This window comes from Oncorhynchus nerka, linkage group LG23, assembly GCF_034236695.1.
Source record: "Oncorhynchus nerka isolate Pitt River linkage group LG23, Oner_Uvic_2.0, whole genome shotgun sequence".
NCBI classification, from domain to species: Eukaryota; Metazoa; Chordata; class Actinopteri; order Salmoniformes; family Salmonidae; genus Oncorhynchus; species Oncorhynchus nerka.
In genome coordinates, this window is record NC_088418.1 from 26,076,024 (window position 1) to 26,089,240 (window position 13,217).

The 13,217-nt window shown below is 41.8% G+C and overlaps 1 protein-coding gene across 2 annotated transcripts in view; it reads right to left on the minus strand.

The window, feature by feature from the left end:
- LOC115106592 (alpha-1,6-mannosylglycoprotein 6-beta-N-acetylglucosaminyltransferase B-like) overlaps positions 1–13,217 on the minus strand; it is a 52,723-nt gene that overhangs the window by 2,054 nt on the left and 37,452 nt on the right. For both annotated transcript variants that reach the window (XM_065007992.1, XM_029629468.2), the window contains 7 exons: positions 7,912–8,057; positions 7,566–7,721; positions 7,195–7,341; positions 6,934–7,050; positions 6,187–6,261; positions 5,263–5,423; positions 1–3,079 (listed from right to left, as the gene is read on the minus strand). The exon at positions 1–3,079 is cut by the window's left edge and continues 2,054 nt beyond it. In XM_065007992.1, the coding sequence (XP_064864064.1) occupies positions 2,878–3,079; positions 5,263–5,423; positions 6,187–6,261; positions 6,934–7,050; positions 7,195–7,341; positions 7,566–7,721; positions 7,912–8,057 (1,004 nt within the window). In that variant the 3' untranslated portion in view covers positions 1–2,877. The remainder of the gene's footprint in view (positions 3,080–5,262; positions 5,424–6,186; positions 6,262–6,933; positions 7,051–7,194; positions 7,342–7,565; positions 7,722–7,911; positions 8,058–13,217) is intronic.

The following is a 13,217-nucleotide window of genomic DNA, read 5'->3' on the forward strand; positions in this document are numbered from 1 at the left end:
AACGTCTACAATTCTCCAGCTGTGTTCCTTGGAGATTGTTTGGCAACTCGAACCTTCCTCCTCACTGTGCGTGGGGTCAATATAGACACATGTCCTCTTCCAGGCCGATTGTTAACATCTCCAGTTGCTTTAAATTTCTTAAATAGTGGAAATGAGTGGAAATTGGCATTTTCAACCTTTAAGCTATTTTCTTATAGCCATATCCTGATTTGTGCAGCTCAACAACCTTTTGTCACACATCATTACTGTATTCTCGGATTATTCCCATAATGAAGGATGACTATGGGAACTTGGCCTGTGTGTCACCTCATATTTATACCCCAGTGAAACAGGAAGTCATGGCTTACCACTTAAGTGTTCCTAATTACTCAGGTGAACTTAAAAACATCAAATATGAATGGGAATAGACTTCAGCTAGATTTTTCTCATAAGAACATCTAGGGGTACCAATAATTGTGGCACACATGTTTCGGAGAAAAATATTTAATTTATTTCACATACATTTTTTTCAATCATTTTATTTCAATTAAAGGTTCAATATTTGTGAATATTTTGAATGAAAGACCAAGAGGATAAACAGTCAATAAAAAAGTGTCACAGCCCGATTTGCTCATATTTACCAAGGGTGCCAATATTAGTGGAGGGCACTGTATAGTTTACAGATGCCACCCTAGAATTGGGACATTTTGTTTGACGTTTGTGGGCTTTTGAGATCTAGCAGTGTGTGTAGCTATTGGTAGCACCTAAAGTATGCCAGTCACACTCCCATAATGTCAATATTAAAGAGTTTAAAAAAATACTTTATTATATTGTATTATATTTTACAATCTTATTTTATCTTAACCCTTCTATAACCTTACATTATCAGCTCGTCAAGTGTTATGCCAGAACCTTTAAACAAAACAGTGAGTGTGAGTCACAAAATTACACAACATTTCCCAATGAACTTATTTCTCATTGTATAATTCCTTTGGGTCAAGTACAATTTCATTTTCCGTAACTGACGAACAGTGCCTTGAAACAAAACACAAGTCCACTCACTCTTATCATCTTTGGAACGTATGTCAAATCAAATTCAAGTCTCACTTGACAGGGCCAGCTGAATTTGCTAAACATTCTGCTTATGTCAGTTCCACTGTTGTTTTTAGACAGACGTTTTACAGTCACTGAGCTGTCCGTCATCCTGTCGACCAATTCTGTCACAGCCCTGAGTGGTCCCGTCCAATTCCTGAGCTGTGCTGTGTTTGGGTTACGCGGAGTGCATTGGGACAGTCACGGTAATCACATGTGTCTGTTCTGAGAAACCCTCTTTCACTTTTCTAGTTTTAGGGGTAAAGGAGCCCATAGACAGTCCAAGGACTTGGCCTGAAGCTAGGCTAGCAGCTGCACTGTGTAAGCCCCCACCCGATCACTTCTAACAGATAAGAGCCCTCAGTTTAGTGCTATTACATTTACGTCTGTTTCGGTCTCTCACTTCTTCCCTCACTCTTATATGTAGAGAAAGGGGTGATGGAAGAAGCCAGGCGAGAAGAAGACAGGCTTCCCAACCTCCACACTAGGTTTTGTGACCCATCACCCCTCACTTCATTTGGCTCGGGTCTGCTTGTTAGTTCAAATCAACGTTCGCTCCTGAGCAGGATATCGTCCTTCAAAATCGTCCTCCCTACAAGTTCAGCCAGATCACTATAGATATATCATATCAAAAGGCAATAGGGCAATAACACTATTAATATTCTGTCATATAAACACATATCTTATACAGTACACATAGTATATAGTACAGCATTTTGAGTGTGTTTATTTGGAGGGAATAATCATGGTCGTATTGCCTTGCCCTCTCAAAAACATTCAGTGCTGATTCACTCTGATAATGGCCCCCATCAGAGCCATGTAATTTAGAGAGTTGGGCCAATATGATTTCTGTATTATGATGCATTTACATGACACTTCAACATTCTATGGCAGCCATTTTAGCTCCCCATTAACATTACATGGGGAATGCTTCATACTATGTAACTGAATGTCTATAATTAGAAAAATATTCAAAATTCTAAAAGTTGGCCCAACTCTAAATACATGGTTCTGGCCCCCATTATTTACTCTGTCACAAATCCGAGGAGGACTGAGGTAATATTCAGGGCCGGCGATGCGACGCGAGCGGCCATTGTACATGGCTAGTAATCCCACACTCCCCAGTCCACCACTACTATGGAAGCCTGTTCAAGAGAACGTTACGATAGAAATGTATTGTGTAGATCAGGTATGGCTGTTTGTCATTTAGAACTGTGGGTCATGTCAGCACTACACATCACATTTCCACCTGCAACATTGTGTTTTACCTCATTAAATACACCCCACATCAATGAGTGATGGCCCTCTGTTGAAGCTATTACTTGAATGTGATGTGATGGACTCTCTGGTTGTAAAACTGCTCAGAGGCCTGACTCAGTTTGTCATAGAGTGACCTCTGGTATGAAAGGTTGTGGTCACTTTACAGGCCACATAGGCGAAGGCAGTATTTTTAAAACGTATTTTGCCTATGTTACTCCTATTCCTTTGTGCAACTGAGGAGACATGACGGATCAGGGCTCTATATCTTCTTTCTTCCTGAGTGATATCGGATAAACCGGGAACGTGACATCCATTTCCTGTGAGTGTAGAGCCTAGGGTTGTGTTCATCAGGGCACACTGTAACAAAACATTTTGCAATAGAAAACGGAAAAAAGCTTTTCCTATTGGACAAGTTCAGATAGCACCTCTCCATTTCAGTTGGTTTTCTTTTGTTTCGTGCCTAGCGAACATGACCCCAGACATAGGATGCATTTCAACCTTACATTTCCTCTTTTATCTCCAATGAGAATCCTGAGAGTCTGCCCCTTAGAGGCAGTCAGGACACAGCGCCACCTGTCCCGCCCGGTGGGCCCTGCAGGGACAGAGTCTCCGGTGGACAGGGTCGGACCCAGCGCAGCTGAACAGGAGACGCTCCCGCTGCAGGCCGCAGCGACGACCCCACGGGCTGTAGGTAGGAAATAGATGGTTGTCCACTTCCTGGTCCATGCTGGAGCATGACAGGCCCAGTCTGCCAGAGTGAAAAGCAGTGTTGGGATCAATCAGTATGGTCTCAACAGAATCTGTTCGAAATTGTGACATTTAACTATTGTAGTTATATGTCACCTAAGCTGACATACTAGTTATATGTCACAGTTCCGGATCAACACCCCAAGTCCTGGTAGAACTACAGGGGGTGCAGGCGTTTGTTCCTGCCCAGCACTAACATACTCAATTCAACTAGCGAAAGCCTTGATGATTAATCCGGAAGCCAGCCGCACCAATGTGTCAGAGGAAACACCGTTAACCTGATGACCGAGGTTAGCCTGCAGGCGCCCGGCCCGCCACAAGGAGTTGTTAGAGCGCAATGAGCCAAGTAAAGCCCCCCCAGGCCAAACCCATCCCTATCCCGGATGATGCTGGGCCAATTGTGCGCCGCCCTATGGGACTCCCGATCACGGCCGATTGTGAAACAGCCCGCGATCGAACCCGGGTCTGTAGTGACGCCTCTAGCACTGTGATGCAGTGCTTTAGGCCGCTGCACCACTCGGGACTAAAACATGGGTTTTAGCGCTAGGCTGGAACAAAAACCATTACACACTGTAATTGGGAAATTTTGCTATTGTCAGCAATGTGATACAGCAGGGTATTAATGGCAATTTCTTATAGACTATCACAATATTGTGTGAAAACATTGAACAGGGATTGTATTGGCCTACCTGGTCTGGAGAATTACAGGGAATGCTAAAGTGTACATGTAGCGCACGAGTACTAACAGACACCTGAGATTATTGCACGATGTTTGAAGATCTACACACATGCATCCAGCCTAAACCATGGCACAATATAATACCACTGTGTGTGTTATGTGTATGTATTGGCTAGTCCTCTTGCACCTGTGTACATGTAGGTATTGGATAGCTGTGCCCTCGCACCTGTGTATGCAGTGCATGTCACTTTTCTTCCTCATCTTTCTATACACAATACCCCATGATGAAAAAGCAGGTTTTTAGAAATGTTCACAAATGTATTACAAATGAAAAACAGAAATAGCTTATTTATATAAATACTCAGACCCTTTGCTATGAGACACAACATTAAGCTCAGGTGCATCCTGTTTCCAATGATTATCCTTGAGATGTTTCTAAAACTTGATTGGAATCCACCTGAGGCAAATTCAATTGATTGGACATGATTTGGAAAGGCACACACCTGTCTATATAAGGTAGGAGAACCTTCCAGAAGGACAACCATCTCTGCAGCACTCCACCAATCAGGCCTTTATGGTAGAGTGGCCAGACGGAAGCCACTCCTCAGTAAAAGGCACATGACAGCCCACTTAAGAGTTTGGTAAAAAGGCACCTAAAGGACTCTCAGACCATGAGAAACAAGATTAAACTCTTTGGCCTGAATGCCAAACTTCACGTCGAGGAAACCAGGCACCACTCATCACCTGGCCAATACCATCCCTACTCTGAAGCATGGTGGTGGTAGCATCAGGCTGTGGGATGTTTATCAGCGGCAGCAACTGGGAGACTAGTCAGGATCAAGGGAAAGATTAACTGAGCAAAGTACAGAGAGATCATTGATGAAAACCTGCTCCAGAGCGCTCAGGACCTCAGACTGGTGCCGAGATTCACCTTCCAACAGGACAACGACCCTAAGAAACACAGCCAAGACAACACAGGAGTGGCTTCAGGACAAGTCTCTGAATGTCCTTGAGTGGACCAGCCAGAGCCTGGAATTGAAACCGATCGAACATCTCTGGAGAGAAAAGAAACAGCTGTGCAGCGACTCTCTCCATCCAAGCTGACAGAGCTTGAGAGGATCTGCAGAGAAGAATGGGAGAAAATCCACAAATACAGGTGTGCCAAGCTTGTAACGTCATACCCAAGAAGACACGAGGCTATAATCGCTGCCAAAGGTGCTTCAACAAAGTACTGAGTAAAGGGTCTGAATACTTATGTAAATGTGTTATTTCAAAAATCTATTTTTGCTTTATCATTATGGAGGTATTGTGTGTAGATTGATGAGGGGAAAATAACTATTTTAATACATTTTAGTATAAGGCTGTAACGTAATTTTTTTTTTGAAAAAGTGAAGGGGTCTGAATACTTTCTGAATGCACTATATGTAGGTATTGGATAGCTGTGCCCTTGTACCTGTTTGCAGTATATTTGTTCTTTTGTGCCTGCTTGTATGTCTGTCTCTCACCTGGTAAACGCTGCAGGGTTGTTGAGGTGGTGGAACAGTGCCGGCTCACACACCAGGGAGGCACGTCGACAAACACTCACACACGACTGGCCCAGGGGGCCCAGATGTATTCTCAGAGCGCTCTTAGGTGGCCAGGTAGGGAAGGACACGCTGCAGAAGTCCTGGGGTCAACAAGAAGACAGGAACGACAGTTATATTATTTTGCAAAAATGTTGGAATGTATCATATAGCTCATGAGACTGGGTTTGGAACAGTATAAAACAAGGTTGCTCAACTCCGTTTAGGGTCCTCACTATCTGGCCACGCTAGGAGGTACAGACTTTTCAAACGTCAAAGTGACCACCCACTATCCTTGACCTAAATTAGTAACACAAATGTGCCATACTTGCCCATCTGTTCTGACAATATTGCCACCATTGTTCTTTCTAGCATGACCAGCTAATGACTACCATTTATATACATATATCACCAAGACTGCTCTTTGTTCCAATTCCCCCTAATATAAGACATAAGACACATGTTGTAATATAAACCATAGACCGTATAAAACAGAAACCTATCCCTTTAAAGAAGTTTTCAAGTGTTTCTGGAGACTATTGTTGTGTTGTGTACCTGATGAGTGTTTCTGGAGACTGTTGTTGTGTTGTGTACCTGATGAGTGTTTCTGGAGACTGTTGTTGTGTTGTGTACCTGATGAGTGTTTCTGAAGACTGTTGTTGTGTTGTGTACCTGATGAGTGTTTCTGGAGACTGTTGTTGTGTTGTGTACCTGATGAGTGTTTCTGGAGACTGTTGTTGTGTTGTGTACCTGATGAGTGTTTCTGGAGACTGTTGTTGTGTTGTGTACCTGATGAGTGTTTCTGAAGACTGTTGTTGTGTTGTGTACCTGATGAGTGTTTCTGGAGACTATTGTTGTGTTGTGTACCTGATGAGTGATGTAAGCATGAACCCTTTCCAGCATCCCTTCACTGGTGAACTCTCGAGGGGTGAAGGGCTTGACCTTTAAAACAGACATAGGAGCTAAATACAGCTTCATATCAGGGTTATGCTAATCATATGAGCCTTCATAAGCATTCATATCACAGCCATACCAATGGATAAGAAGTTTCACCTGTAAAACAGACTAAACAGACTATCTTCCATAGATCTCGAGATCCATTATAACTTATATAATATTTGTGCTAATCATGTGAACCTTCATAAGGGTTAGTAGTTGATGTTAATCTTCATTAACACAAAAAATATATATTTATTCAAAGAGAATAAATCATAGTTGTTATGCTGGAAAGTAGATGGTCATTCTTCCCTGTACTCAGTGTTTTCTCCACTGAACAAAGAGACAGGATGTATTTTATACCCCAAGCCTAGCCTGTGGTTGACCAATTAGAATTTCTTGCAGTAAAATTGGGCCAATGGTCAAATAACAAGTATCCCATTTCAGGCTCAATGTATAGACCATTTGGACCAATGAGAACTTGCCACATGTAGCTATGAGTCTTGGACTGAAATTCCTCCCATGTCCCTGACCCATTAAGCTTCAGTTCCCCATTACAGAAAAACAACTATTTCCATTGATCTTTAGTCCTCTGCGTTGTGTATTTATCTTAGAATATTCTTACATAAGAATTAATTTAACATTCATAACAGCAGAATCAAGGTTATGGAAACTGACCTCTGTGTTTAGAATAGCCCTGACCGTCTCTTGAACGTCAGTAGTGTTGGTCATGTCCACGGTCCAAACGTAGGGTTTACCGATGAACTCCTCAGCATAGGGGTGCTGGGAGGAGACCTGACAGACACACACATGTATGCATGCACACACACCAACACACACACACAAAGTCTTTAGGTACATTGTTTTGTTCATTTTACATTTTTCAATTGAACTTGATTCATTTCTTAATACATTTGTGGATGAGTTCATATCTAGTACCTGTCGTGTTGTGGGCTTCCCTTTATAGAAGTCACTGTTTTCAGAGGAGCGAGGGGGCTGGAAGCGCGGCTGGAGGAAGACACACCCTAAAGCTATGGCCTCCAAAGGAGCTGGACCCTCATAGGGAAATCCAAGACCCACAAACACCTGGAGGGGGAGGGCAATGCAGCTATGCATTTAGAATCCCTATCACTGCATGGCTTACAGAGATATTGTAGAAAGTGTTTGAATCCTAACATATCAAGCTATATATTAGATCCAGGTCTGAAACCATGCATAGATGTCCACGGAAGTTTGCACAATAAATCAAGATAGTAATTGTCCTCATGGGTCCTGAGACACTGTGGCATGGGTTCATGTTCGGTTGTTACCTTGGCTCTTCTGAGGAGCTGTAAGAACTGATCCTGGGTCAGCAGGCCGTGGTTGATGATGTTACTGGGCAGCTGAGCGGAGTGGCCTGGAGGCTGGTACACTGTGCCGTGGGTCTCCAGCTCCCGACTGATCAGCTCCAGATAACGTTCCTTGCCCTGGAATAGAAAATAAAAGAATGGAGTAGAGTAGAGTAGAGAGAAGAGTAGAAGTTAATTTATAGTGTAGAGTAGAGTTGAGGGAGCATGTCGCATGTCGGCCGTTCCAAAAACAACCTGTCTAGTAAGGACATTACTGGATGCTACTGTCGTTGGTCACTGCACCCTTTAACGCTTTCCGCCTCCTTACCTGCCACATGTAGTCCTGTTTCCCGTAGACCACAGCCGTGTTGTCCTTCCTGTAAGGCCCTGGCTCCACTTCCTCCTCCCTCTCTTCCTGCTCCACCATCGCCTCCTCACTCACAAAGCCCAGGAACGAGTTGTCAGGGGTATGAGCTACACAGGGGACGAAGACGCAACAGGTCAGAATGCAATGTTGGATTATATCGTTAGGAAAGTGTTGTATTGATTGTTTGAAGTCACATTATAACCACAGACCAACGTCTTAGCCATCAAACAACCGATAAGTTCTCACATGAAGTATATTGTCTAGTGGTCAAGAACTACAGCAAATCATTATTTCATTAGCAAAAATAGAAGTATAAATCCTCTATCAGTTAGACCTCAAAGGAATAAAACCTGTTTCATCCCAAAGGCTTCTATCAGAACAAACAAGAGAGAAGGATAAGACAAAACAATGTGTCTAATATGTCTAATAAGTCTGTGTCTAATAAGTGTAATATATCTAATAAGTATAATTTGTCTAATATGGCTGTCTAATATGGCAAATATGCCCAATAAGTCTAATAAGTCAAATGTGTCTAATAAATATAAAATGCCTAATGTGTCTAATGTAATGAATATTTCATGCCTAATATGCCTAACTTGTCAATATGTCTAATGTGTCTAATACTGTATATCTGATATGCCTAATGTGTCTAACACGTCTAATGTGTCTAAGTATAATATGCCTAATGTGTCTAACAAGTCTAATATGTCAAATAAGTCTAATATGTCAAATAAGTCTAATATGTCAAATAAGTCTGGCATGCCCAATGTGTCTAATAAGTCTGACATGCCTAATGGGTATAATAGGTATAATGTATCTAATATGCCTAATAAGTCTAATATGCCTAATAAGTCTAATGTGTCTAAGATGCCTAATAAGTCTAATGTGCCTAATAAGTCTAATGTGTTTAATATTTTATGTCTAATATGCCTAACTTGTCAATATGTATAATACTGTGTGTCTAATATGCCTAATGTGTCTAATACATCTAATGTGTCAAATGTGTCTAATATTTTATGTCTAAAATGCCTAATACTGTATGTCTGATATGCCTAATGTGTCTAATATGCCTAATGTGTCTAATACATCTATTGTGCCTGCTACCAAAACCTGTGGGCTCTCCTTCACTGCAGCCGACGTGAGTAAAACATTTAAACGTGTTAACCCTCGCAAGGCTGCAGGCCCAGACGGCATCCCCAGCCACGTCCTCAGAGCATGCGCAGACCAGCTGGCTGGTGTGTTTACGGACATATTCAATCAATCCTAATCCCAGTCTGCTGTTCCAACATGCTTCAAGAGGGCCACCATTGTTCCTGTTCCCAAGAAAGCTAAGGTAACTAACTGAGCTAAACGACTACCACTCGTAGCACTCACTTCCGTCATCATGAAGTGCTTTGAGAGACTAGTCAAGGACCATATCACCTCTACCCTAGACCCTCTCCAATTTGCTTACCGCCCCAATAGGTCCACAGACGACGCAATCGCAACCACACTGCCCTAACCCATCTGGACAAGAGGAATACCTATGTGAGAATGCTGTTCATCGCCTACAGCTCAGCATTTAACACCATAGTACCCTCCAAACTCGTGATCAAGCTCGAGACCCTGGGTCTCGACCCCGCCCTGTGAAACTGGGTACTGGACTTCCTGACGGGCCGCCCCCAGGTGGTGAGGATAGGTAACAACATCTCCACCCCGCTGACCCTCAACACTGGGGCCCCACAAGGGTGCGTTCTGAGCCCTCTCCTGTACTCCCTGTTCACCCACGACTGTGTGGCCATGCACGCCTCCAACTCAATCATCAAGTTTGCGGATGACACTACAGTGGTAGGTAGAGGACGAGACGGCCTACAAGGGGGGGCCCTCGGAGTGTGGTGTCAGGAAACTAACCTCACACTCAACGTCAACAAAACAAAGGAGATGATTGTGGACTTCAGGAAACAGCAGAGGGAGCACCCTCCTATCCACATCGAAGGGACAGTAGTGGAGAGGGTAGTAAGTTTCAAGTTCCTCGGCGTACACATCACAGACAAACTGAATTGGTCCACCCACACAGACAGCGTTGTGAAGAAGGGTAGTGAGGTCTGCACAACGCATCACCGGGGGGGGCAAACTACCTGCCCTCCAGGACATCTACACCACCCGATGTCACAGGAAGGCCATAAAGACCATCAAGGACAACAACCACCCGAGCCACTGCCTGTTCACCCCGCTATCATCCAGAAGGCAAAGTCAGTACAGGTGCATCAAAGCAGGGACCGAGAGACTGAAAAACAGCTTCTATCTCAAGGCCATCAGACTGTTAAACAGCCACCACTAACATTGAGTGGCTGCTGCCAACATACTGACTCAACTCCAGCCTCTTTAATAAATGGAAATTGATGTAAAAAATGTATCACTAGCCACTTTAAACAATGCCACTTAATATAATGTTTACATCCCCTACATTACTCATCTCATAATATGCCTAATGTGTCTAATATGTCTAATAGTGGATGTCTAATATACCTAATGTGTCTAACATGTCTTATACTAAATGTATAATATAGCAAATGTGTCAAATATGTCTAATGTGTCTAATATTTTACATCTAACATGCCTAATATGTCTAATATTTTACATCTAACATGCCCAATATGTCTAACACTGTATTTCTAATATGTCTAATGTGTCTAATACTGTATATCTAATATGCCTAACACTGTATGTATAATATACCTAATGTATCTAATATGTCTAACACTATGTCTAATATACCTAATGTGTTTAATATTTTATGTCTAATATGCCTAATTTGTCAATATGTCTAATGCTTGTGTGTCTAAGATGTCTAATGTGTCTAATAATGTATGTCTAATATGCCTAATACTGTATGTCTGATATGCTTAATGTGTCTAATATGTCTGTGTCAAATGAATCTGATATGCCTAATACGCCTAATAAGTCTAATATGCCTAATGTGTCTAATACGCCTAATAAGTCTAATATGCCTAATGTGTCTAATATGCCTAATAAGTCTAATATGCCTAATGTGTATAATACGTCTAATGTGCCTAATACATCTAATATGCCTAATGTGTCTAATACATCTAATATGCCTATAGTGTCTAATACTGTATGTCAAATATGTCTAATATGCCTGTGTCTAATATGTCTGTGTCTAATATGTCTAACACTGTATGTTTAATATGCCTAATGTGTCAAATGGGTTTAATATTTTATGTCTAATGTGTCTAATACTGTATGTCTAATATGCCTAATGTGTCTAATATGTCTGTGTCTAATATGTCTAACATGTCTGTATCTAATATGCCTAATATGTCTGTGTCTAATATGTGTAATGTGTCTAATATGCCTAATATGTCTAATGCATCTAATATGTCTAATAAATCTAACACACCTAATGTGTCTAATACTGTAGGTCTAATATGCCTAATGTGTCTAATATGTCTGTGTCTAATATGTCTAACATGTCTGTATCTAATATGTCTAATGTGTCTAATATGTCTAATAAATCTAACATGCCTAATACTTCTAATACTGTATGTCTAACATGCCGCATGTGTCTAATATGCCTAATATGCGTCTAATATGTCTAATAAATCTAACACACCTAATGTGTCTAATACTTTGTCTAATATGCCTAATGTGTCTAATAAGTCTAATGTGTCTAATGTGTATAACATGCCTAATAAGTCTAATATGCCTAATAAGTCTAATAAATCCAATGTGTCTAATATATCTAATACTGTATGTCTAATTAGCCTAATGTGTCTAATATGCCTAATAAGTCTAATATGCCTAATGTGTCTAATAAATCTAATATGGTCTAATGTGTCTAGTATGTTTGATGTGTCTAATACTGTATGTCTAATACTAAATGTCTAATATGCCTAATGTGTCTAATAGGTCTAACACTATGTCTAATATGTCAAATGTGTCTGATATTTTATGTCTAACATGCCTAATATGTCTAATGTGTCTAATACTGTATGTCTAATATGCCTATAGTGTCGAATACTGTATGTCAAATATGCCTAATGTGTCTAATGTGTTTAATATTGTATGTCTAATATGCCTAACTTGTCAATATGTATAATGTGTCTAAAACTGTATGTCTGATATGCCTAATGTGTCTAATTTGTCTAATAAGTCTAACGTGTCTAAAACGGTATGTCTGTTATGCCTAATGTGTCTATGTGTCTATGTGCAGCTGTAGATGCCAATAGCTGTCAGGACAGGAGGAGACTATAACAAACAGCATTAGTACAGGAGAACGACAGAAAGATGTGGGAAAAAAGGTTGTTTTGGACCGGCGATGTCGACATCAGGGACCAAGAATGCGGGTAGTGACAGTTGAGTAATAACATTGGGAGCGTCTCGATGGGCCGATGTGAAAGGAGAGAAACAGACATAAATCACATGATGATGGAAATAAAAACTATTCTTAGGGGTTAGTGTCAGTGTGTTTGGATAGGCCATAGACTTTGACTTCACACAGCTTCTCAGATTCATCCTAACAGAACAGAGAGAGGGAGGTGTGAGAGATGGGATATTTATTTTAAGAAATACAAGAATGTGTCTGTGAATGTGTGTGTGTGTGTGTGTGTCTGCGTATTAGTCCACATGTGTCAGTCCGTCTGTCCCCCCAACAGTTGTTTAAAAGGCCCTGCCAAATAACTCTCTCCTGTCTCCTAACTCTTCCTCACAACTGTGAAGAAGGTCCTCTCTGGGTGAATAACAGACTCATTTATCCTAGCTTGTCTCCAACACTCCTCCACAAGCACACCAGATGCGTAGCACCTCCATTCATCATCTTAGTGGGCTCACACCAACATGAATCATGATCAATATGGAAAATGGTGCAAATAGGGGAGCGATGGTTAGACAGAACCATTGCTTTCGACAGACAGACACACACACAGACACACACAATAACCAATGCCTTCCCAAAGGCCCTGACACTCAACAGATCCTTTCTAGCACTTCAAAGCCCCATCGACACCACCTCTAATCCCTTTCTCCCTCCGTCTCTTCCTCTCTCTTGAGCTGCCATCGCCGCGGGCAACATCCCTCTTGCCGCACGAGCAGCACAAATAAACAGCAGCGTTCTTGCCTGTGGGAGTGGTCCGGACTGTTCGGCGCTCTCCAGCTTGTCTCAGTCTAGTCGGAGTGGGAGAGATGACTAGGAAGTGTTTGAGAAGATTTTGGGAAGGGCAGGGGCTCACGTTTATTTAACCTGTTCTTAATCCTCTAAGTCTGCAGAC